The 25,780-nt window shown below is 35.8% G+C and overlaps 2 protein-coding genes across 11 annotated transcripts in view; one reads left to right on the forward strand and one right to left on the reverse strand.

Moving 5' to 3' along the window:
- Positions 1-4,364, forward strand: part of SULF2 (sulfatase 2) — a 170,475-nt gene extending 166,111 nt beyond the window's left edge. For both annotated transcript variants that reach the window (XM_075166404.1, XM_075166403.1), the window contains one exon: positions 955-4,364. In XM_075166404.1, coding sequence (XP_075022505.1) covers positions 955-985 — 31 coding nt within the window. In that variant the 3' untranslated portion in view covers positions 986-4,364. The remainder of the gene's footprint in view (positions 1-954) is intronic.
- The window catches only part of NCOA3 (nuclear receptor coactivator 3), an 87,375-nt gene continuing 65,060 nt past the window's right edge, over positions 3,466-25,780 (reverse strand). For 8 of the 9 annotated variants that reach the window (XM_075166393.1, XM_075166394.1, XM_075166400.1 and 5 more), the window contains 19 exons: positions 25,391-25,491; positions 24,219-24,393; positions 23,441-23,629; positions 23,084-23,185; positions 22,108-22,248; positions 20,746-20,893; positions 19,439-19,827; positions 18,296-19,176; positions 16,627-16,762; positions 14,715-14,903; positions 13,905-14,144; positions 12,377-12,503; positions 11,716-11,887; positions 10,661-10,957; positions 9,457-9,561; positions 8,782-8,998; positions 8,389-8,563; positions 7,683-7,824; positions 3,466-6,688 (listed from right to left, as the gene is read on the reverse strand). In XM_075166393.1, the coding sequence (XP_075022494.1) occupies positions 6,677-6,688; positions 7,683-7,824; positions 8,389-8,563; positions 8,782-8,998; positions 9,457-9,561; positions 10,661-10,957; positions 11,716-11,887; positions 12,377-12,503; positions 13,905-14,144; positions 14,715-14,903; positions 16,627-16,762; positions 18,296-19,176; positions 19,439-19,827; positions 20,746-20,893; positions 22,108-22,248; positions 23,084-23,185; positions 23,441-23,629; positions 24,219-24,393; positions 25,391-25,491 (3,938 nt within the window). In that variant the 3' untranslated portion in view covers positions 3,466-6,676. The remainder of the gene's footprint in view (positions 6,689-7,682; positions 7,825-8,388; positions 8,564-8,781; positions 8,999-9,456; positions 9,562-10,660; positions 10,958-11,715; positions 11,888-12,376; positions 12,504-13,904; positions 14,145-14,714; positions 14,904-16,626; positions 16,763-18,295; positions 19,177-19,438; positions 19,828-20,745; positions 20,894-22,107; positions 22,249-23,083; positions 23,186-23,440; positions 23,630-24,218; positions 24,394-25,390; positions 25,492-25,780) is intronic. The other variant, XM_075166402.1, reaches the window with a different exon arrangement.

Consider the following 25,780-nt stretch of genomic DNA (forward strand, 5'->3'; position numbering starts at 1 on the left):
ATACGACACTGCCATCATTACAGACAACTACTGCTGTACAAAACTTCTTGATACGTGTTTTCTGGGAATCTAGGAGCATTAAGGTCAAGGCAATTTCAAACTTGAGCAAAGGTGGATGCTCAGCTGAAGAAACCAATTATGGTTAACTGCCATTAAAAATTAGAGATCATTGTGTTGGTTTTGTCTAAATTTAAACTTGTAGCCGCTACCTAGTGGTCTTTCATACCATCCAGAAAGAACAAAACTGATGATTGTAATTTCTCAGAGCAGAGTGAGTATCATGTGTTTTCTTGCTATGTATCCAACCACAGCCTCATGTGTTGCGAGCAAAAAAAGCAAGTTAGAACAGAAAGTAGACTACAAGACAGATCTGTACATTTTGTTTTATTCTGACATTATACTAAAATCTAAGATTGCTTTTTGCTTACTTAACTGCCCTTTAAAACTTGAAGGTGATGTTCAGTTCTCAACTTGCCAGAGCCCAAAGGTGAGATGATACAAATTTACAGACACAAAAAATAGTTACCTTTGTCATGCCAGTTACTGTCTCTGAATCTCCCCTTAAAAAGAAGGTTGAGATTTCAGCTCATTAAAAATCATAAGGTGCTTTCAAATAGTGCAGTGAAAAAATAAGTACAAGTACCTTAATAGGCACAGCCTAGCATTCTCAACTCACCCAGGAGGATTTGCTCATTTAATGGTAGTATTTTTATTTCTAGTTGAAGAGGTCCAAGACTGGCTTTAGAACCAAAATGAAGCTAGAATTAATGAGATACAAGTTTTGTACAGGTTGAAGTTTCAAACATAGTTGGATTGTTTCTATGATATACCTGCTATATTTTACAGATGGTTCACAGTGTTTCAATTGTTTTTTCCTGCATGGAACCATTAAAAATATCTAATTACTGCCTACTAGAATGTTATACACTAAATTGTGTTTGTTTTATTTTAAAGAGGACAACTGTGGGAAGGATGGGAGGGCTAACCTCCCCCAACTGCCGCACCTCCATGAGGATACAAACTGGCCAGAACTTGAACCCATGTACAGACTAAATGAAAATGTGTATGACTTCAGAAAGAATTATAATGTGAGCCTGGAGGACTGGATAAACTTTGAGGCTGAAATAGATAGAATGTTTGCACTGGTGAGTGAATTAAATAGGTGCAGTGAAATTATGGGAAATGCTGTCAGAAATACAGGTCTCTGAAATCCACTGTTGTACCTGCTTTTTGCTTTGGATTATACCTCACCTGCTTCACAAGGCGTTTTACTTCAAGAAGACACCACTAACACTGATCCAGGAATTGACAGAAGAGGAAATACAGCCGCATCCCAAAGAGGATTGCCATCCCAGCGGGCAAAGTGTACACAAAGACAGCGGAAGTAAACTTCAAACGTTTTTCAGTTCAACTGTATCTTCAGATGTCATGAGAAAAACTTCAAAGCCAAGTATAACTCTAAAGCAAGATTTAGAAAACAGGGATGCTTTTGCTTCTAACTGGGGTAAAGGTAACGGTGGAAAAGAACTTTTAAGAGATTCAGGAATTGAAGCGAGCAGCATTGAATATTCTCAACTCCATGATACTTCTCAAATTTCCTGTGAGGATACGTTTTAGTTCCACCGTCTACTTGTCCACCCTATTGACACCTCTAGGAAAATTAGAGAAAATCTTGACTAACAGGACACCAGATTTTTGGAGGGGTTGTATAAATATTGATCAATATACTGTTTGAAAATAAATTCCTTCAGGTTGTGAAGAATTTTGTTAATAAAACGAGTGGAATGCCCACACACCATTTCTCAAAATGTTACTTAATGTTGCATAGTACATTTCAGAATTTATCCGTTTTTAAAAGTACTGAAAAATTTCAGTAAATGTACATCTTAAATTTTAATGAAATCAGATTTGTATGAAGTTGGGTTTTTTTTTTGTGGTAATATTATATTGTATGTTCAAAACCAAAACAATTCCTTTGAGAAAGCAGCATTTGCTTAGTAGTGTAACTTTTACGTTTATTTTAAAAAACATTTATTTTTAAAAAAAGGCAGCTCCGAGAAGTTCAATGCTTGTAGCCAATACAGAATAATCTAGTTATAGTTCAGTCTACAAAAAAGTAGATGTTCTGAATGACAGTTTCTGTTTAAAGGCTTTTAAATGGAAAAAACATCATTTTACTAAGGAAGCACAGTGTACAGAGTCTGAGTATTTTCATAAAGACGTTATTAAATACATTGTAGTACAGGCACTAGCAGCGATATTTGTAATTTTTTTCATGTTAATATGCTACCTGTTTTAAAGGCACATGCAGGAGGGAGCTCATGTGACAGACTCGACCAACTGTGGCCTTCACTCTTAACAAAGAGGTACTTTTTTTCAAAACACAATCTTAACTTGCACTCTAGAAACACAGTGTAAAAATACATCACGGAAATTATTTTGATACCCTTCCTGGTTTTGCACATTAGGAAATTCAAGTGGAATTAATTCACGATGGATATAGATCTCTGGTACCACACACCCGCATACTCAAAAAATATACTTGAATTTTTGGGGGGGGGGGCGGGGAGGTTTCAAAAAGTGGCAGTGGGGTCTTTCATTGTATGTGCTATATAGTAAAACTAGGCTTGAGCTTATATTTCTATCACATGTGAATAAGTCAAATACACTTCCCAAAATTTTCTTGTAAGTTTTTTTTAATTATGGAGGTAATATATGATTGTCTGTCTTAATCTAGCCATAGATTTTGTTTATAACCTGTTAAAGATTTCATGGATTATCAGAAACATCTGCTAGATGATGAGACCCTGGATCAATACAAATAACTAAAAAATACTGAATTTAAACTCACAAGTAGAAATACAGTTTTGCTGCTTTCCAGAGAAAAGTGTTAGCTGTCTACCATTCCCAGTGAGTATGCAGAAAGAATACTAGGTGAAATTAAAAAAAATTTGCACTTACCTTTTTTTTTGTGTGTGTTCAGCCTCTAATCTTTGACAAGATGAGGGTGTGACTATCAAAATCCTGCCTGGCCAGTGTTACTGCTCCTGTTACGTATCAGTCAGAAGCTTGAAAAGTCACCGTGTCCCTTTATAAAAATACTGAGCTGTGGGACTTGTATGTGACACAAGAAGCAGCTGTTGTTATTTTATGAAAGGTAGGTGGTTGCCAAGTTATAGGGAGAGCTACCACCTCTTCCCCTTTCAGCTCTGCTAAAGACTGCTATTTAAGTTGAAAAAGACATACATTCCACTCAGTGTCAATGCAACTTTAGTTGCTAAATGGGTCTCGTAGGTGGAAAGTCTAAGTTGTTACTCCCTTAGCTTTTACTGCCCACTAGGAAAAAATTTAAATAATTTGCTATACAAAGCTTTCCTCAGTAATAGCACCGGATTTTCTCTGACCTTTCCAGAATACAGTTATCAGTCCTGAAGTATTAGACAGCTAATACACTATGTCACCAAGTTCTGATTTTAAATAGAAACCTTTATTTACATTATTATTAACATCCAAACACAAAAATCAGAAGAGCAGTAATACCTTACAACCTTTTATAAATCAGTCCCCGTGATTTTTCTGTTTTGCAACATACAGATATTTCAAGCAATACTTAATGTAAACTAAAATGCAATTCTCAATACTGTATGCCTTCTCCTGAGAATTTTTTAAAATATTGCTCTCAGAATTACATGGTTTCATACTTGCTGTATCATTCTGGCATCTGGTAGTCTGCACATAAATTCTAAAATAAAATGTGTGCTAATTGGTTCAACATTCAAATAGTTTTGTCTTATGACTGAAAAATGGTCCTGATTTTCTAACTTTAAAAGCAGTATTTTAGGCTAAGATTGGAAAAAAATACTACAGAGGAATTTTATAAAAACATGATTTCTGTGATCAAAAGAGTAACAGAGACATGTAGCAAAACAATGCTCATTAGGCAGCAGTGATCAGAGGTGGTTGTACTAGCCAATTGTTCTCTTACTGTTGAAAAATGTTACACAGGTTGTTTTTTAAGAACATTCAGAAAAATCTGCTGCTACAGTACCAAAACAGAATTGGTGGAGATATTAAATGTCAACAGATTTCACGGTCAGTTTTATTTAGGTAAGATTTTCAAACTAGATGTAGTATTTAGGATCAGTGCTGCCAAGACAGATTTCATCAATGCATTTTAAAAATGTCCCCCTCCCTCCCTTAATCAAGTTTAAACTAAAAATCTTTGGATTCAGCAAAAAAGTAGGTACTGGAAAGCTCCAACATTCTAAACACAGATGAGAAAATCATGATCCTTTATAACATCAGTCAGGTACCAGTTATACATAGATGTATAAATAGAATCACTCATTTAAAAAAAATTAAAAGGGCACGATGTATAAAGTAGTATATAGTCCAAGAGCTCACCTAATGAAAGCAATCAGGGTTTGTAGTTTCCATCAATATAATGAACAACTACAAAATATAAAGATTGTTCTACTCTGATTTGCTATAAAAAGCAAGGGATTGTTGCCTTTCAGCTTCAGTAGGCAGCACTTACTCAACAAATAGATATGTTCTAAGAAACATTTTAAAAGTTTTGCATTTAAAAACACACATGAATTGGACTGAAGGTTTCAGATAAATACTATCACCTAATGTATATACTCAGTACTAATTGCAGAGACAGGGTTGCATAAAGTAGATCCATTGAATCTACATTCCCTTTGGAACGCAACTGGCTGTATGCTAAGGATGAACTTTTTGAGAATATTTCTAGGTAAAGTTATTTCTATTAAAATGGAAGATCACTGAATATTCTGAACAATAAAACCACCTCTTGCTTACAGTACCAAGAAGAAGCAATCAAGCACACAGATTTTTTTTTTTTTTTTACTCACTTGGGAGACGTCAGTTTTCCATTACACAGTGAACAACAGAACAAAAGCACCACACGTTTTGAACATTTCCGCGTCGTCCCTTTATGGAAGTTTAGAGGTTTGACTTGTTGTAACTGCCTGAAACTGGAAAAACTGCAAAGGGATCTTCATTTCAAAGAACCAAAATGGGGGTGTAGGGAGGAACCTATCAGCAAATAATATGAATAAATTTGTAACCAGACTTAAATACTGATATGAGAGAAACCTGCTTAGAAAATACATTCATTACTATTAAAACAATCCAATGAGGTGCAGACATTTGGTTAAAGTGTGGCTTAATATCCTTAAAGATTTCTGGATGTCATGTAACAACAAATATTTTGCAACAGACAAACTTCTTTGAAGAACATTTAGAGTTCATTAAAATTGACCAAAAAAGACACAATCCTGATTCATCAACTGAAAAGGCAACATATTACAGAAAGACATGACCATCATGACAAGTCAATAACATCTTACAATGCAGAGCCTTTTTGTCAAATTGCCTTATGTGAAAAGAAATGTAACAAAGTGCTCGCAGGTGGAGAAAGCATTTAACAACTGGTCTTTTATAAAATGCTATATGTTAAAGATGTAAAAATAAATGAAGAAGTGTTGAAGACCAAAGAAGAGAAAGATGTGGGCCAAAGTCACCCAGCTGAAAAGTCATTAAATTTAATTAAAAGAAAAAAACAAATTCTATTTGGACCTCAACTACACTGAGTTTACAGAAATCAATTTTGTTAAATATTTAGCTTCACAAACTCTGCAAAAATGAGTTAGTGACCTACAAAAGTCATATATATAATACATTATCTTAAAGATCATATTTACAAAATTTATTCACAAAAAGACTGCAAAATTCTGATTCAGACTGCAGTGCCTTGCCTTGAGTTTTCTGAAGTTATTTTCAAAAAGATGAAAGATTATTGCTCTAATTTCCATACACAGAAAACATTATATTATGCAGTCTTTTCAAATAATTCTTAAGAGATTGTGTTTGAGAAGGAACATGAGTACACCCTACCTTCATATTAAGTCCTTATCAAAGATATTGCATTAATCCATTATATAGTCTTTTATAAAGTGCACTCAGCTGCACATCAATATGTAAATATTAATCACAATTGTTTTTAAATAATTTAAATTTATTATCCTCTCTTTTTACCCCTTGGCTTCAATGGACAGGATTTTGGACTAGTATGTGCCAATTCATTTTGCACTGCTACTTGGCTTGGGATATCCTGACTCTTGGGGGTAAGAGATTAAAAGCAGCATTTATATTCAGGAATTAATACAAAAGAGTCAAGGCTAGGAACTACATTCTCTGTCAGATATTGTTACTAGAGAAATCAGAAAATTCTTACCACCGTGACTTCTCCAGGCACTTTTGTCTGCCTGTAGTTGAAGGGCTTTGGATAGCTGCAGTAAATAGATAAGGTATACCAGGAGTCTATCCATCGTATCTACTAAAATGCCATTGCCAATTTCACATTTCTAGAGGCAGAGCGCCAAAAATATTTATGACCTTTTTTGTACACCACAATATACAGCAATACAGAGACTGCTTCTACTAAAATGTATTTTTGTTGGGGTTGTGTTGTTTTGTTTTGTTTTTTTCTCTGAATGAAGTAACTTAGGACATCATGGTGATTAACAGGAAAAATCACTTATTTCCGTAAGGCCAGTACTAGTTGCCGTGAAGAATGCGTAGCTTTCCTTTATCATACTAGTGCATCATTAATACAGCGCATTCTTGTTTGAAGATAGGGTTCTAGGTGTCAGCAGTATTTCTGTTAAAGAAAAGAAGAAATAATCATCAGAGAAATAAAAAACACCTTTGCTGAAAAAAATGGTCAACATACTGCATTTTGAAGAGGGAAGTACTGACAGTCAATTTCTAAGCAGAATAGCAGCATTTTAGTGCTCCATTTTGAAGATAAATTTGTAGAAAAGAAATGCTGTCCCAGAATTTCCTAAATATGTTATTTGGGTATCTTCACTGTATGACATGTGGGTTTGGAAAATCTGACATTTCACCTTCATTTTTCCCTCTTTATAAAAGGTACTTGTTATACCAAAGTCCTCCAGTATCTTATTTATCCCCCAAAGTCCTCAGATTATTTTGGCTGCTTCCTTAGGTACCTTAGACAAAATTTCATGAGATACTTTCTATCTCAGTATTACGTTGCTCATCCCTTGGTATTTTGTGGAAAGATTACAGCAAAAGTACATTTAATATTTCAGCCTTCTTTGCAGTGCCTGTTATTAGTTCATTTTTCCCTTAAATAAGAGGCCTAAATTTTCCATAGTTTCTTACTATGCATACATAAGCTATTGTAAGGTATTATAAGGGTAAGTATCATTATCAGCTTCTGCCAGAAGGATACTGTGCTACCAGGATTCTTGGTCTGACTCTTGAGAGCTATTATATATGATCTTTTACATCTGCTGAAGATGCTTTTCACAATCTCCATGTTTTGCTCTCTCGGGTTTCTCCAGGCTCAGAAGTATTTAAGCATCCTTTATGCAGTTTAAGCCTTGATCCTACCTATGATACTTCAAAGTCAATAGCTAATCACAGCATACAGCTTGGGTTCTTCATGGATTTGATTTAAATATCAAAAGTAAGGTATCTCTTGGGACATACAAATGGTAGGTCCACAGATGTAAATAAAAACAGGATAACTGAGAACAGGATTGTGCCAGAGGAATAGCTTGAAGCAAACTGTACTCAACGGGAAAAGAGTCAACAGATCTTTTCATCAATCTTTATGTACAACTTACCTGGTCTGGACCCATAGGCATCCCTGACATAGGCATGGTACTAATATTCATCTGTCCAATATGGCCACTGCTGCCATTCATGTGCATCATACTGTACGCTGCTGGATTACCTTGATGGCTGAACTGCTGCTGTGGGAAAGAACTGAAGCACAAAACAACAAATAAAACTACCCTCTAAGAAGTTTACACATTGATATATTGCCTTCCCTGCACCAGCTGTCAACACGTGAAAGATAAAACTATTTTTACATTTACTTGTTTCTACCTAATATCTGTTTAACAAAGAAACAGAAATTTCCCTCCCAAAAGGAATTTTGAATTTTTAGATACGCACAGAAGTCTGTGTATGCATTTCCTATTGTAACCTTTTTGGAGGCTTCTGTTGGGGCTGTACCGTCCATTGTAATACTATTCTGAACTTTTGTATTTCCCCCCAAGTTATTTTTTCAATATTCAAAGACTGAATGGTGCTTCCAGTTACAAAGATTGCAGAGTCCAATATGAATAAATGGACCTAAGCATAAAATACATTTAATCAGTCTATTTCCTAAACCAGAGCAGGATCAAGGACAATACAGACACTACAGAGAGAATTATTTTTCCCTCTTCTAAATCCTTTTCCTACTACAAGCTATTTAACATAGCTTCTACTTTCAACAAAATGAAAGACAATTTTTGAGCTACAGGTTATAAGTGTGAAGTTTACCTGCTCCTGGCCACGCTTCCCGACGGCCAGCCCTTCATCTCAGGGGACTGGTACATTGTTGCTGTCTGAGGATGCTGCATCATCGGATTCTGGGAGGGTCCAATTCTTGATGACATCATTGGGTTGGGAGGGCTTGATACTCTGCTAAATGCAGGATCAGGTTGTTGGCTTATTCCTTAAAAGGTGAAGGACAGACAATATACTTCAGTTATCATCACCAATTACTTTTAGTTTATCTTCTTGCAATGATGGGAAGGGAAAAAGTCATCCTTTTTTGTAGAAGTATTTTCCATTTTTCAGAATGATTGGTATTTAGGTGGTTTGGATTAATAATAAATGAAGAAAGGGAAAAGAACACCAGACAGACAGAAAAAAACGTATTAGTACTAGTACCGTAATTAGGTGGATAGGGGAATTGCTGTGCAGCCATTGGAGGGCCTGTCAAAGCACTATCCATGCTTCCTGAGGCAGTCACGTTTGGTGGTGGACTGAAGGCCTGAGGTTGCTGTTGCTGCTGCATCATCATTGCCATCCTCTGTTGTCTAAAATGATGACTTATTAGCTCCCTGTTACGCTGAGCCACCATTTGAGCATTAAGAAAACCTTGCTGCTATCCCCCAAAGAAAAGAAAAATCGTATTAGAAAACACTTTTACAAATGAAATCATGTCAATCAAACCACTTACACTCTTTCTAAGCATATCCGTTACCAAAACAGAAAGTTAAGAAAACCCACAGCCAGTACAAAAATCATCAAAATATCAGACAAAGGTTTTCATTAAGTTGTCATTAGTGCTAAACAAATGATAAAGTAGATTAGCTATCATATCCTACATGGAAAACCCTATTGGCACACTGTATTGATAGCATGACCTAATGAACAAATCCCTCTGAAATCTCATGAATACAAGGTAAAAAACCCACCTTCTTTTAATTGTACAGGGGAAAAAAAACAAAACAAAAAGGAATGCTGTGGAACCATGAAAGAAGGTCCAGATTCTAAACATGTATAAAAAATGTGTCAATTTAAAAATTACTATTTCATATGGCTCGTATAGTAATTACTTACCTGTGATCCCATCTGTGGCTGCATAACTGGTCTCATCACTGAGGTATTACCACTGACTGGATTTTCCATTTTCATATCAAGCGTTTGACGGGTTTGATTCATAAACTTGGAAAAAGACATTTTAGCACTATTAGCTTGAAAATACTAGTATCTGAACAAAGTAATGGCAACTCCTCCAAAAAACATTCTTTACAGAATCTTGAATCTATAAAATGCAATGGTTAATTTTTGCCTTGTTTGATGTACCTGAAGTACCAAACTATTTGGTTAAGCAGCTCAAACACACACAAAAAGAAAAACCCTCCAAACAGTGCTGCACTAACTGGCTTTATTTTTTTCTTCCCTTTAAATTAGCACCTTTTAAGAATAAATATATAGCAAACTATCTATTTGTTCCAAATCATGTTTTGGGCAGAAGGGTATAACCACTAGCTTTCCTTAAAATAATGAACTTCTGTCTCCTTCCCTCTCCATCACAAAACCCCAAAGCCATACAGATTGAATTTTCCTAAGGATTAAAAATTGCCATTCCATGTCACACAGCACTCTCAGTTTTTCGAGTTTTATTTGTACATTGTATTTGATATCAGGACTGCATTTTCACATGGGGAATTCAATGCTGAAATCATGCAGCAGTTTTTTAAGCAGTGCTTTCAAGCCAGTGTTAAGATCTATGTGGCTGTATCTACTCTCTCACCTTTCATCCCAAGAAAATACCTAAAATGACATCAAAATCAATAAATGGAAAGCAAACCCGTATTTCAATAAGCCCAAATGATTAGTTAGGAAACAGTGAAAAAGAAAGTAACATTTGATTTACAGGAGAAATGCAGCTACCCATTTAATGATATCAGTGAGATTCAGAAAAAAGAGTAAATCTTAACATGGATAAAGAGATTATCCAGAGCTACGTCGTACAACAGTACTACTATTTTAAGTAGCAATAATGATGTGTGCTGCAGGAACCAATCCAATCTGTAGCTAAGGAGGCTGGTAAAGGAGAAACACTTGTCCTAATAAAGGTTCTTTCAATCCTACAGCCATTAGGCACTCAGCGTGAAAAGCACTGTCAAAATGAAAGATCCGTCCTTTCAATCATCTGCTGTAATGTCAATTTTCATATTCGTGAAGCAACACAATTCAGTGTGCATCTTATTCCATTCTGAAATAAGAAGAAAGTGTAAACGCAGGAGCAAAAGATTACCTGCTGCCCCTGAAGCCTCTGCTGGAGCTGCATGCGGAGCTGCTTTGGTGTATTGGTTCGAGGTCTCATCACATTTGCTCTAGGATGCATACTTTGAAGTGGAAAATTGCTCTGTTGGCTCATCTGATTCATCACTGAATTAAAGGATGGCTGTTGTCCCTGAATGTTACTAAAACCTCCTGGCATTGCTGCCCCTTGCCCTTGATAAGGCTGACCATATAACGAAGGCTTCTGGTCAATCATAACTGAAGATTCCTGACCTTGAAATGAATCTGGTTTGGGTTCCAAAGCTTGTCCCTTCAACAGATACAAAAGTGTTTTCACTAGCAGTATATTTTTAAGTAGGAATTCCTAACGAAACAATAAAGCTAACACAGCATACAACAACCAATAGTTTCTTGGGTAGAACATAGCATGGACAGATTACTATTAGTTTTGTCTCCGGACAAATGAAATAGCGAAAGTTATTATTAATAATAGCAGGGTTTTTTTTTTTTTAATCAGTTCTGCTGCACACTGCTTACATAGGCAGACCAGTATCATTATTCAAGCCGTTCCGCATTTTTAAACTGCTATTTGTACAAATGACAGTGTGATTTTGTGGTTTATAGCAAGTTGCAAATTATTCATAGAATTTCTTTTTTGTATTTGCTAGCAAATTCAAGCTGGAACTGGAGGAGATGGAAGTGTCCTACTCACTAACACGTCACTGCCAGTCAAATATTTCACAACCCAAGCTCAGTTGACAATAGTTTACTAAAGAAACCCACCACAATTCTCTGCTTATAGACTTACAATGATTTACACAAAAAAAACCCCAAACACTATATATCAAGGCATATTAAAATAGATAAGAAGATGCCATTTTATGTTTTGTAATGCACAAGAAATTTAATCACTACTCAATGTAGATGCTTCCAAAGGCAGATTTAGGAAAATGAAGACAAGGAAGTGAGGAGACAGAGTGAGTGAGGAGGCCCTCTTCACTTTCTTTTCAAGTAACAAAATAATACAGGTTTTTGGAAAATAGATGGCCAAAATCTCTGTTTACTTACTTGGTTTACAAGATCAGGAATTCCTAATGCTCTGTCAATTTCTTCCAGACCTGTTACATCTGTATTACTCAGCAATGTGTGCAGCTGATCCAAAAGTGCCCTTTCATCATTCTGGCCTTCCATATTTGGTGCCGCACATAAGAGGTCATCCAAAGAGTTTCTAACTAATTGTCTATAAATATAAAAACATTACAACCATTATGGACTATAAAGGCATATACATAGTTTTTATGTAATATATTGACCTAGAGATGATTAAGTACTATAATCACCCAGAAGACTGAAGTAAGACTTAAGAACTTAAGTCCCAAATTTAGGTCGTAAAATGTCCAGTCAACTGCCATGTATCCTTGAACACACGTAAATTGTGTTTTCTCCTGGCTTCTGCGTGTGCCACAGAGACATGATTTCAGATTTTCCCACCTCTTTTTTCCGTGCCTCCCAACTCAAGGACTGATTGATTTTGTTAGCAATGCCTTTTGTGGAGTTAGGTTAAAAGATATCCAGTGTCACATCATCAGCAGAAATGGAAATAGATTCCGACTCCAATCTGTTATCCCCATTGTATATGCTACATCAATTTTTCTCCAGGTCTTAAATTCTTCTGACAAACCGTGAACAGTTGTATTTAAACTTATCTTAAAACCTTCCCCAACTCTACCTGTTTTGTGAACCCCGCGATGCTTGCTCCATGGACAGTATGTTGTCAGGCCACGATCCTGGTTGGTTTGATGGTCCTGGCTGTCCATACGGATTCCCCCCCATGCCAATGTTTATCTCATTTGGCCCTATGAGGTAAAACATTTGTGTGTTTTTTAAAAACAAAAGGTGTCATCTTGCTCTCCCAATGTTCACATAAAGCATTGTGAATGATCACACAAATTGTCAAGCAGCTTCACGAGCTTTCTATTAGCATGTTTTAAAGTCTATACATACATAAACTCACACTCAAGATAATTTCGGAAATATAATAGACCACAGATTTAAATATGACAGTGATCTAAAGCTGCTACCCTATTAGAGCAGAATTGCTATTTCTAATCCTTAAGCCCCTGAAATAGGAACTTGACAGATACAGCAACTTTACATCCAAAAAAAATGAGTTTTCTGGCCAATGAAATCTGGGTACTAGCAAATATACATTGTCTAAGTGACAACAACATTTGGCATTTTAAATTCCAAAACAGGGTGAAAAATCAAAAGAAACAGAAGGTACATAACAACATTTTGCTCTTTGGGAGTACGGCCTTCCTTCTACCTATTCAAAGACATACAGCACTACACAGGAGAGTTTGTGTCATCCCATTATTTCCCAATATTTGTAGGAATCACCTAGCAATAACGATTTCTAGGAAGCTAAGCTGAGGAATTCTGACCCAGGACTGCACAAATTTCTTCCTGATTTAGTCTTATATCCACATGTCACACTGAAACAATAAGTCTGTCTAAGAGAACTGGTAACGGCCCTGGTAAACTACCATGATAAAAAAGGAAAAAAGGAATGCCACTGTCTATTTTGGCCCTTTTTGGGCATGCCGGCCTTGACACATTAGACAGGACAACTTCAGCTCTAGGCTAAACCTTTGTCAGAGATATAGAACGGAAAAAAACCACAGGCTTTAAGACTTCCTTCATATTTTAGACATGCAGCTTATTTTCTCCCATGCAAACATGAATACTTAAAAGAGAACCTGTTTTTGCAATGTGGTGTTATATGAAATTTGGATACTCCATGTGAGAAGAATTTTGAAATACTTAAGAAAAAGCTTTTAAAACCCCTGATTACCAAGAAGTTAACAGCAAAAAAAAAAAATCTATATCAAGTACAATGAATTAAATTAATCAGAACACTAGTATCTTCAAATATAATCATAGACGGCATTTAGTTCCTGGAATTTAGCGAGAAGTACTGCAGTAAAGAAATGCACAGAAATTATCCCCCAAAAATCTGGAGACTTCAGCATGAATAATCCGTGTATGAAACACACCGATATCACCAGAAGAAAACAAAAAGAACACCAAAAAATCATCAAATGTCCCAGTCAGCGAACAGTAACAGTCTTTACCTCAAAAAGCCTTTGGCTGAAAAGGTAGTGTTCTACCAAAACCGAAAAGATTCCAATGCTGAATGCTTACTAAGAAAGTAGTGAGATTGTGCTATGTAGGACAATAAAAAGTAAAGAACTTACTCATGTGAATCATTTGCTGTTGTAGCACTGGTCTTGTACCAGGTATGCTATTAGAGCGAACGGGCAGCCCAGACATAGAGCCACCCACCGTGGGTCTGGGAAGGGACGCACTAAACTCGGGTCCTGGTCTCAACATCGAAGCGGAACTTGTAGGTTCCAATCTGTTCACCTTTGAGTTTGGCAAACCCCAGTCTCCTGACTGATGCTGATTCATCGCTACATTTCTGTTGGGAGCACTTGCTATAATGAAGAGCAGAAAATACAATAATTTTTCATCTAGAATACATTACATATTTTGGTTTTAGAATTATTCTTATGGGGTTTTGTTTTGTTTTACCAACAAGGACACCTACCAATGACAGAGCAATTCACTGAACTCCTACAAAAGCATCTAAAGCTTACTATGCCAAGTTCTAAATCATCAAACAACTATATTAATCTGAATATATTTTAAAATATTAATGACTGACTGCCATCATGACCTGTTCTTGCCATCGTGACCTGTTCTTGCTTCTATATATCAAAAACATATGTTAATTTCAAAACTCGGAATAGTAAAAAATAATTTAACTCCTAAACAAAAGTAAAATACTGGTAATAATACACAGATGGTAAACACCTATGTTCTTATAATTTTAGCTAGTGATAGTAATTAAAAAGTATTTATATGCTGATGGTAAAATTAATATTCTTTACATAAGGTAACATTAAGGTTTCTTCTAACCAAAATTCATATTGTAATCTTGCAACACTTTTTACATGAAAGCTTTTTCCTTTATAATACGATCTATTTGTACACAATCAACAAACCCAGATTTGCTCCAAAATTTTCCTGGTTTTCAATCCTTCTTGGACTTCCACCCATCAAGTTTTGCTTTTGTAACATGGAGAATGCATTGACATTCCTCACTGGAGCACTTGAGCCCACAGGGCTGTCTAAAGACATGGCTCTGTTGAAAGGTGGGCGGGTAGTCTGCACAGACTGGGGACTCCTCATACCTGTTAAAGAATTAAAAGATGCATGCAACTGTACATTTTAAATAGAAGGTACCATTAATGACTCAAATAAGTCCGATCTCTTTATGGGCACATATATCTGACCTTAAATAAGCCAGGAATAGTTATTTTGCTTATGTTCTCACTACACAAATCACATTTTGAGTACATAGTTAGGACCTTTTACAGGAAAAGCCAAATGCAGTTCCCTTTGGCCTTAGACATAAAAAGGTTCATTTTAATTTAAGTTCTGTAATTAACCATTGTGCTGCTTTTGGCTGGGGTAGAGTTAATTTTCTTCATAGTAGCTAGTATGGGGCTAAGTTTTGGATTTGTGCTGAAAACAGTGTTGATAACACAGGGATGTTTTCGTTACTGCTGAGCAGTGCTTACACAGAGTCAAGGCCTTTTCTGCTTCTCAACCCACCCCACCAGCGAGGAGGCTGGGGGTGCACAAGAAGTTGGGAGGGGACACAGCCAGGACAGCTGACCCCAACTGACCAAAGGGATATTCCATACCATATGACATCATGCTCAGCATATAAAGCTGGGGAAGAAGAAGGAAGGGGGGACGTTTGGCATGATGGTGTTTGTCTTCCCAAGTAACCGTTACGTGTGATGGAGCCCTGCTTTCCTGGAGATGGCTGAACACCTGCCTGCCGGTGGGAAGTAGTGAATGAATTCCTTGTTCTGCTTTGCTTGTGTGCGCGGCTTTTGCTTTACCTGTTAAACTGTCTTTATCTCAGCCCATGAGTTTTTTCACTTTTACTCTTCTGATTCTCTTCCCCATCCCACCAAGAGGGAAGTGAGCGAGTGGCTGTGTGAGGCTTAGTTGCTGGCCGGGGTTAAACCACAACCACCATGTTTTTAGCATTTTGAAACACACTAGTATTACAGACCCCTTGATACATATGAGTGGACTGCCCAGCCTTTGGATAATTCTGACATGGAGATAGAAACAAGTCAAATGGTTCTGTTTGGAACAGGTTGAATCCAGATGCAGTGTGTTCCTGAGCACAGTGTACTACGTGGACTAATTAACCCAGAAATCACTGGGCTCCACAGCCAATAGTGTCAGTGGCCTTACGTGTTCTTTTTTCATTATCCATGTTTCACCTCCTTAGGTTACCTCAGCAATCTATTGCCCTACATAATCAAGAGTTGACCAACATTATAAAAGGAAGTGACAACTGCAATGATGCTGGTCTATTAGCAAGGTTATCTTTCCCTCCTACTCAGCTTCCTACTAAGTAAGGACATTCCTTTCAATGTCGAGGAAGAGTACTGATTAGAATTTGCAGGACGCAAGATGTTTTCGCATAGAATAAGTGGGAAATCAAAAGCTTGCCACCAATCCCATATTATTTCCCTAGTCATCTGTAAGGAACAAAAATTCTCAATTTTAATTTACAACTCAAAAAACATTTTTCCTGATGTCTTGTCTCTGAGAAATCTACGTTAGACAAACCCAGAAGATACCATAAAATAAGGAACTGAAGTTAACGTTATTCATTGTGTATATAGTAGATGAGTGCTGTCAAGGCAGCTAATAGTGTACATAATAGCCTATGAAAGCATAATTGGCCACTTTGCATTACATTTGTCCTTGAAGATATAGGAGATCAAGAAAGTATTCTCTAAGGATTTGAGGGTGCATTATGTTTACATCAAGTAAGAAGAAAACCCTAATTTTAAAACCAAAGTGATATTAGATGAAATTCCTTACCCAACAGGGCATTTCCTTGAAATAATGCTTGCTTTGTTCCAAGGTTATTTCCATTTGCAGACATTGCATTATTGTAAAACTCTGAACTAGTCAGATCACCTAGAATTGCATCCAAATTATCCAAGTCTCCACTCATCTGAAAAAGACGCAGTAAAATACAAAGGTTATATGGCTGTCCTTCAGCTTTTATTTAGCTCCTCACTAATATTAAAAGATATTACTGGGAGGCAAATGTTTTTGTTCACCAACAGTACCTTGGGCTATCTCTCAATTTCCAAAGAACTTCAAATATCATTTAGCTACATTTTTTTAGGGCATTTTCCTTGGCTAATTTTGAGAATTAGGAGAAACTGGAGGTACACATAAATAAAACGAAAAGCACGTTTGAATATAAACATTTCGGTCATCATAAATTACAAAGATAAAAACACTAATGAGAGCAAACAACGTCAAGAATGTGTACCATTCAGTGATAAATAATGTATTTGTCATACACAAAAAGCCTAATTTGATCACTGGTAAACCCAACAACACATGAAAAGTACCTACAGACTTTTCTGGTCAATTGAAGCCCTAACCTTCTTTAAAAATTTGTCTTTAAATCAGATGCAGTTTTAACAGAAAAAGAATTGCATATATAGTGGATTCATATCTTCACAAAACAAGCTTCTCTGAATATGTTAATTAGATCCCAGGAGCAAGTACTGAAACTACGCATTGGGTACACAGTTGTTAGTGACTTTTCCGTAAGTGGTACTCAAAAAAAAGTTATAAGGCATTTCATTTATAGTCAACCATTAGCTAATATAAAAGTTGTGCAGTAATTTCTTATTTACATAGTTATTACTGACTTGGGAAATCCAAGTTCTAAGGTATCAACATGTTTTCAGTAAACTCTGCCATAGTGACCAGTACTATTTACTTTGAAGCAGTTCCAAATGTGACTTAGGAACTAAATACAAAAGAAATATTATCTACACTTTATAATTTTAAGAACAGCCGTCCCTAACAAGTGTACTGTGGCTTTAAGGAGAGTTGTTCCATGGTGATATAGTTTGCTATATCATGACACTTCTTGGAATTTCAACTTAGAAACATTGAAACAAATAAATGAATGCTGACTATACATGTATTTGGAACAACATTTTCCCTCATTTAAGGAAAAAAAAAAAGACCAGTGAATGAACTAAAGCCAATCCATAGCTATTTTAAGTATTACACATTTTTGTGTATTGTTTATATTTTCAAAATGAAATCATGTTTTACTTTTTGCTATTGTATTGCCAATTAATTACAGAGGCAGTTACAGCTCCATTTCCTAATAAGCCATAAAAATAAACATTTGCTATGTGAAACAGCAGATGTTAAAGATCTGATTTTAAGGAATAATTTGTAAATATACGGTAGCTTAATCGTATCATAACTTAAAGATAACATTAGTCCAGGACTTCAGTACAGCACATTTGGTTATATACATATCCTGTAGTTCTCTCTCTTTGTGCTTTTTCAGTTACAATAAAACCTGAGAGTATAGTTTCATATCATTTGCACAAAACTTTCTTAGAAATGTTTACACACGCATACTGAAAAGAGTGTTCTATATTTAGCCATTCACTGTAATAAGAAAATATTGGTTTGTTCACCACTATCATTTTACATTATACTGTACCTCCTCCGCTGGTTCTGTTTTTATTTTCATCTCTTTTTCTTGACTAGAAGTAGGAATTGTAGAACTACTGCATTGTCCCATTTTATTATCCACACTTTCTACTTTAGGCTTCAACTCTTTGGAAAGCGAGTCCTTAACATCATCTTTATCTAACAGATATCTTAGTAAAGCATTGTTTTCCTTCTTCTTTGGGCTCAGTTGTTCCTGTTTGACAGTGCCTTCTCCACAGGGGGCTGTATTACTAGCTTCATGATACGTGTCTTTACCAGTAGCTTCAGCTGTGATCTTGGCTACCTCTGCAGGAGAATTACCATTCTGCAACAATTTATGTAAAATCCTATGCTTCTCTTGCAGGAGCGACCCATGCATGTTTGAGGAGGAGGATACCCCTCCAGATGTTGACGAGGAAACTCCTGAGGGACTAGTCACGTTGGTAGAAGATTCTTTACAATTTGAGTCTAAAGGTGAGTTTGATGCTGTAGAATTTCCTCTTTCATCTGAGGAGCACGTGAGTAGCTGAAGCAGTTTTTTATGCCCTTTGCTTTCAGATGGTCCTCTCTGACTTTCAGATACCTCCAGATTTCCCTCTTTACTATCTTTTTCACTAAGGAGATCCCTGCTGTTTGACTGGCAGATGGAACTTTCCACTTGGTTTTGTTCACAATACAAACCAGAAGGGCTTTTGGAGTCCTGGGTACTCGTTTTACTTTGCTGAGCTATGCTCATGTTTGGGGAATTATCCAATTTTGGACCCGGTGAAGAAAGTGTTGATAAAAGGGAAGTTCCAACACCCTCACTAATGGCTTGAAGAGCACTAAGAGAACTGCTAGAGAAAGTGCTGTTGCTGGTGTTGCTGGCAGATCCCATTGGAGAGTGCATACCTGTATCACATGACAAAGATCAAACTTATTAGACTACAGTACTGCCTGTATCTACTTTTCCTTTGGATTATGTATGACTGCCACATTGAGTTAACTATTTTAAAATAAATTTTTACCATAAAATTAGGTATACTACATTTAAGTAACACATACAAGGTCATACAGAGCTGTTAAAAAGGATGAGAGATGGAATTCAGATCAAAGTGAGAAAAGATAGCTTTTTTTAAAAAAAAAAAAAGAGCTTACAGCAAAAATAAAATACCTGTAACTGGAGAAAACTGGTGCGAGCTCATTTTTGGACTCCCTCGATTCCTAGGAGATATCATTAGATTTTGTTGATTGGAAGTTAAACCAGGACTACCATGTGGTGGGCTACTTATATTTAACCCATAACTGTTGTTCTGATAAGCAGAGGACTGCATTCCGGGTCCAGAGTTCGCTGGCCCCATACTACCAGGGCCTCCATATCGAGTGCTGTTGAGCTGACCCACTGCACTGGGATCTCCCATACCATAGTTCCTGTTCTGCATTGGCATGCCTTGACCAGGTGACATGTTCATAAGACCACCAACAGAATTTGTGTTTCCAGCCCCAGGTGTTCTGATGTTTTGCCCAGCTGAATTAGGATTTGGCCGATATCCATTTTGTTCTCTGTAAGTTCAACAACATCCCCAGAAATCCCAAGAAAACAAATTAAAACCTCATTTGGAATCAAGTGCTACAAAGACAGAATAACATTATTAAGTAATTTTCCAAATATTTTCTCAAAAATAGCAGTGAGAATTCAAGCTTCCATAAAAGCAGAACTAAGCCATGCCACTCATTTATTCATTACAGAAGTGCTTGGTCCTTTAGGTGATTTGAGTTATAAGTACATACAGTATCACCCCTTCAAAAGGCTTTCATGAAAAGTCATTAGTCAGATGTATCAGTTTAAACATCTTCCTTCTTTTACTCCCTTCCTAACTCAATGCAGGACACTATTCTACTGTGCACATTAATGATGCCCTGAACAATCTCAGCTACTCATTTTTCAGCATCTGGAGGCACTTTAATGCCAGAAGCAGACAGATTCCCTCCAGAGTGGCATTTCAATTATTCTTGCAATCAACAAGAACAGGCCACAGGAAGTGCTATTTAAGGTACATTTAACTTTGAGTCATCAATGATGCATCTGAGGGGGTTTTGTTGTCTTTTTAATTGGTCTGCAATTAAAAAGAGTAAGATAAAGCATGTAACTGAGCATTTCTATTTTCAGTGTTTCATCACTATAAATGTTAACCCAAAAGAATAATGAATACATAATACAGGCTCCATGCAAGTACTCAGGAAAAACCCCTCTTTTGACTGTGACTGTCTTGCTGCCACACAGTTAAGTTGGGAGTGTCAGTGTTAGGTTGACACATTTATCTGTACGCTATGCAACTCTGCTTCCCAAGTTATTCCCCCTCTGTTTGAGTTTTAATCAGATAAAATATTTTGGCATACTATTTTTTCAGATATCTTCAAGTCAGATATATTTTTGAAAGCTATGACATTTAAATGACAAACAGATACTACTGATTTCACCTTTGAAGAAAGTGGGTAGAGACAAATCCATGGCGGTCATTAGTTACAGGATTTCGAAATAGTTTACTCTTTGTTTGCGCTGTCACTATAGTACCATCCGCTAAAGAAAACCGATACAATGGTGTTTCAGCATGACCCTGTGTATAAGCTGTAAAGGAAATATACAAATATAGTTCATATTTAAAAACCCAAGAATTATTAATATTGACTCTACAGATTTTTAACACAATACCCTTTTTAAAAAAAAAAATTAAAAAAAAAAAAGACACACCCAAGATAGATATTTAGAAAAAGGAAGTATTCCACATTTTCTCCTAAATTAGTAGAGGGAAGATAAAAGCAAACAAGATTATTTTGATGCTGCAGTGTTTTCTGCTCACTATGCACAGCTGGCAAAATTCTACATTTGTTAACAGACTTCCAAGGCTAGGTTAATAGGTTTCCATGGCTTCTCCTTGGGGAGAAGGACCAATCAACGCTTAAATATTAATTGCACTAAAACATACAGGTAACTAATATGGAACAGAAATGAAACTTGGCAGCCTTCAGATGAAGTATTTTTAAGTTTAGAAGTTTTATTTCAATCAAAAAATTGTGCAAACTATTGCTTTTAATCTGAGCTCCAAATTTCTTGTTAATTTAGGATTTATTTAATCAGTTAAGTCAAAGAATTTCCAATGGAATGGAAACTCCATTTGCTGCCAGTATGAGTTTCTCTTTATTTAATATCCCCTCTACTTGAATTACTTTGTGAATCCTTCAAAAAGAGTAGAGTTTAGAAAACTTAGAAAATGTCATCTTTCTTACTAAAGACAGTGGCTGTACTTCACTTCATCTATCAAGGTTATCAAATTAGCATTGCAAAATACATAACACTGGAACACTGGAAGTATTTTGAACCCTTGTGTCTTGAATAAGAAAAAGGCATCAACACAACTGTTACCACTTTTAGTGAGCTATCCTTTAACAAAAGAAAGGATGAATTAAAATAAAAAGAAAGTCAAACTAATGTTAAACAAAGATAACAAGCTAATGATAATTAAGGATTACATGCTATTACAGAAATATAGCTGTCATTGTCATTGCTATATCCATCTGTGGAAAAACAGATTACTTCAGGCTCCCAGATCACGTATCTGATATTTTCTATGGAAATTGTCTAAAGAAACACATGAGAAAAAACAAGTAACTCCAGCAGAATTCCTATTTCTCAAGAGGTCATCCTCCTTCAGCTTGTAAATATGAGTCACGGCAATTAACACTAACAAAAAATATGAAAAAAATGAACGCAGGCAGAACCTAGCATTTTTGTTTTTCAGAAAAATATTCAGCCACTAGGAGTAGCAGTATGACCAACATTACCTTCATGATAGTGGCGTTTGTTTGACCATGACTGTCCATCATTATGGCATAAGAATCTCTGAATACACCGGCGAATTATATCTTCAAAGCCAGGTCTCATGGAAGACCGCAATGAGTTTGTATCAATGTTGACGAGTTTGCCTGTAACAGGAAAGAAAACACATAAGTTAAATTCTTTATGACTATGTCAATCCTTCTGTATAAATATGGTACATTTCAGAAGGTTCCAATATCCCCATTTTAATTGTTTATCAGCCTAACACCAAATTTTGAGTATGCAGAAGCTACATTTATGAACTATCTGCCATGTGAGAAAACGATGCTGCTTGTTAAAACATCAATATTCAAAGGGATTTAGATAACTGAATAAGAGGAAGTTAAGCACCCACAGGTTACTGCCTGAGCTTTAGAAAACAGTAACTTTAGTCTCTGATTACAGGCACCCAAAGGATGCACACACAGTAAAATTTTCAAAAATACTGACCAACCACATCCACAAATGAACATCATAAACACTAACTGGCATCTGAAAAAGCCCCATCTAGATTACATAAGTATTTCAATTTAAACAGCATAAAACACTTTAAACATTAGCTCACGTACTGCAGAAAAATACAAGCATTCTAAAGAACTTCCATTAGCTTCAGTTATGATTTAAAATATTTCTTACGTGTAAAGGAAAGCACAATGACAACTATTTGAAAGTTAAAATATGCCAAGTTAAAACACAAGTAATGCTTTATACCAAGCTGCCAAACAATAGCATACTAGCATAGAGACAGAAAATGCATCCCACAGTTGTTATTATACACCACTGCCAACAGAGGTATATTGCAAAAACCAGCTGGGATTTCTCAGTATGAATTCTGCTAGTCACTACAGATACAGGATTTATTTACGTACTTGATTTATTTAAAACAAGAGCACACAGTCAGAAAAGATACCTTCATACCTTCACCTTGGGTGCATTTCTTACCTGAAAGATCATGTCTTGTAATAAAGCTCTCTGGATTTGTTGGAAATACCCTTTCTGCACTTGTGATACGACGTGCCACACAAATCATACAGGACTGCAAATCTGTATTTAAAAAAGAATGTTTCTTCTTTAATTTCTCTCCTGTTTTATTCTATTAAAGCATCTAAAAAAAACAGCTGAAGCGTCCTTCATTGTTAAAATGGAAGTATCAACATTAAGAATTTAAGTTTTTACATTCTGTTCCTACTTACTTAAAAATGGATTGTAGAAGCTACAGATTTCATAACACATACCAAATACCAAAAAGCTTTACTCGGAGATTTCTTTTGTGCACAGTAATCCCACAAAATTTCCTACCTTCCCCCTCTTCCATCATAGCTCTTGGCTGAGATAAAGCAAAGCACTGCATTGTTTCATATCTTTGACGTGTATCCTGGTGGCTGCCTACATCTTCCAAAAGATCATGAGAGGTTTTCACCATCATCCGGCAATTGAATGTATGACTCTTCTGTCTAGGTGTCTCATTGGTCCAAGCAACTCCATTAACTTAAAAGAACACAGTAAAATCTTATAAAGATTTTCAGATAAAATCAATACATAACTGATTTTTCTTAATTGATGATGTTTCTTAATTCTGATGGTTCTTAATTTAGATACCTTGTTCCTAGATTAGAGAGCTTAAAGAATATTTTAAGACTTTTTCTCAATATACCATCAATTTTATACCTTGGGAATAGTAGTATTGAGAACCAAGTAAAAAAACCTCTTTCCCTTACATGACACTTTCAGTCACTTGAAGGAGAGCTGAAAAGTCATTCACATATTTAAAAAACAAGCAGTTCCCTCAGCTAGTTTTGTGGCTTTAGGCAACGTGTTCCTTTAGTATCCTTGGTTTAAGTTACAGGTAAACAAATTGCAAAGGCTAAAGTACAGTGTAAATTTCCAGCACATTTATTTCTGGCGGTGTGCTTTAGTAAGAACACAGTAATATTTTTCAAGATTAACATACTTCTGCAGTCAAATATTCTTTGTATAAGTAATTTGTTTCAAAAGGTTTTCCATTACAAGTTGTTTCTTTCTTCTCTGATCGTTTTCAAATAGCCTAGTAACAGTGTAGTAAGTTAGCTTTTATTACCTGAAGATTTAGGTAAGTTTTTAAGAAAGTCCTTCCGGTCCTCTTCATGCAAGATACCATAGACACTTGTATTAACCAAATCTTCTTGTTTATATTGCAGATACTGTGTGACATTTTCTGATACAAACACTATGTTCCCATCTCGATTTACAACAAACAGGAAACCATCCAATGCCTAAATATTAACATGACAACATATCATATAAGACACACTGCCTCATTCTGAACAAAATTTAGTTTAAAAACTATGTGGGTAATAAATGTCAAGTTACAATACATGCATTTCTTTTCAAAGGTAGAGCTGAAGTTTTACATTTTTCTCTGAGGAAAATTTTGTCTGGTAAGGAATGATTTCAATATTAAAAATTAATCTGTTCATCTGTTATTCCATTCTCTTTCACAGTGATAACCAGCCTTCTTGTTTCATTCTTGCTTTATTTGAACACAAGATAATGAATTTGTAACATTATTTCAATAGCTGGCAAATTGAAACAAAAAGAAATTCAGTAGAAACAAGTAGTAAGACATGAACGTGAAGACATTTCCACTAGTGAGTGACAAGATAAAGAGAAGAGGGTCTAGTCATATCTTAAAATACTGTATTTTCTTAACTGAAAGAAAAATTCAATATCTATGTAAAACAGTTAAGTTTCAAAAGTGCTTTTTAAAGGACTTGTAAATATGGGATTGTTTTTCTAGACATAAAGAAAAGGTATCTGCTATGTACCTTTTTTTACAATTATTCTTAGCTTATTTTACTTGATGGCAACATTTGTTTAAAATTTTTCACAATTTAGAAACATAAACCCCAATACACATCACAAACCTCTAGTCTTTGCAAAAACCTCATCCATTTATTATAATGCCTATCCCCTAAAAAAAGCAAAATATTCCTCATATTACGATGCACCACTTTAGTAGTAATTTGCTAATGACTGCTGGAGAAAGTAAAGCACAAGAATATGAGAAAAAGCCACATGCTATTCTTCTCTTTCCTTCTACAGAGAATTTCAGCAAAATTAAGAAAACATGATAGATTTTATTCCTGTCCCTTTCAAATATAGTTCTTGCATACTATTTATTACTATAGGATCGCAGGCTTTACTTAATATTTTCACCTGCCTTAAGTATTTGTTTCCATAGGGATTTACTAGGGCCTAATTTGTACTTGCCTGTAATAAAAGAGGTCCCAATGAATCCTTATCAATAACTCCTTGACCCGTAGAAGATACATCAGCTTTCTGAACATCATCATCATTAGAAACTGCTTTTCCTGAAACGCAAAAGATACATTTCAGTAAAGCAACATTTCATATGAAGACCACATTTTAATATTACAAGCCAGATTCTAGGAAGCGTGTGAATAAATGCAAAAAAAATGCACAAATAAGAGAGGAAGTCTCATATATTGTTAGTTGCTTAAGACCAGAAAAAATGTCACAGCTACATAATGCCAAACCCTTTGCTTACATAAATTGACTTGACAGTTAAAGTTGGATCAACTTGTTTTGTGAACAATATTTCTTCTGCGGCCTTTGGGACCATCTGTCTGATGAATCCCT

This window comes from Calonectris borealis, chromosome 17 (genome assembly GCF_964195595.1).
Source record: "Calonectris borealis chromosome 17, bCalBor7.hap1.2, whole genome shotgun sequence".
Classification (NCBI taxonomy): domain Eukaryota; kingdom Metazoa; phylum Chordata; class Aves; order Procellariiformes; family Procellariidae; genus Calonectris; species Calonectris borealis.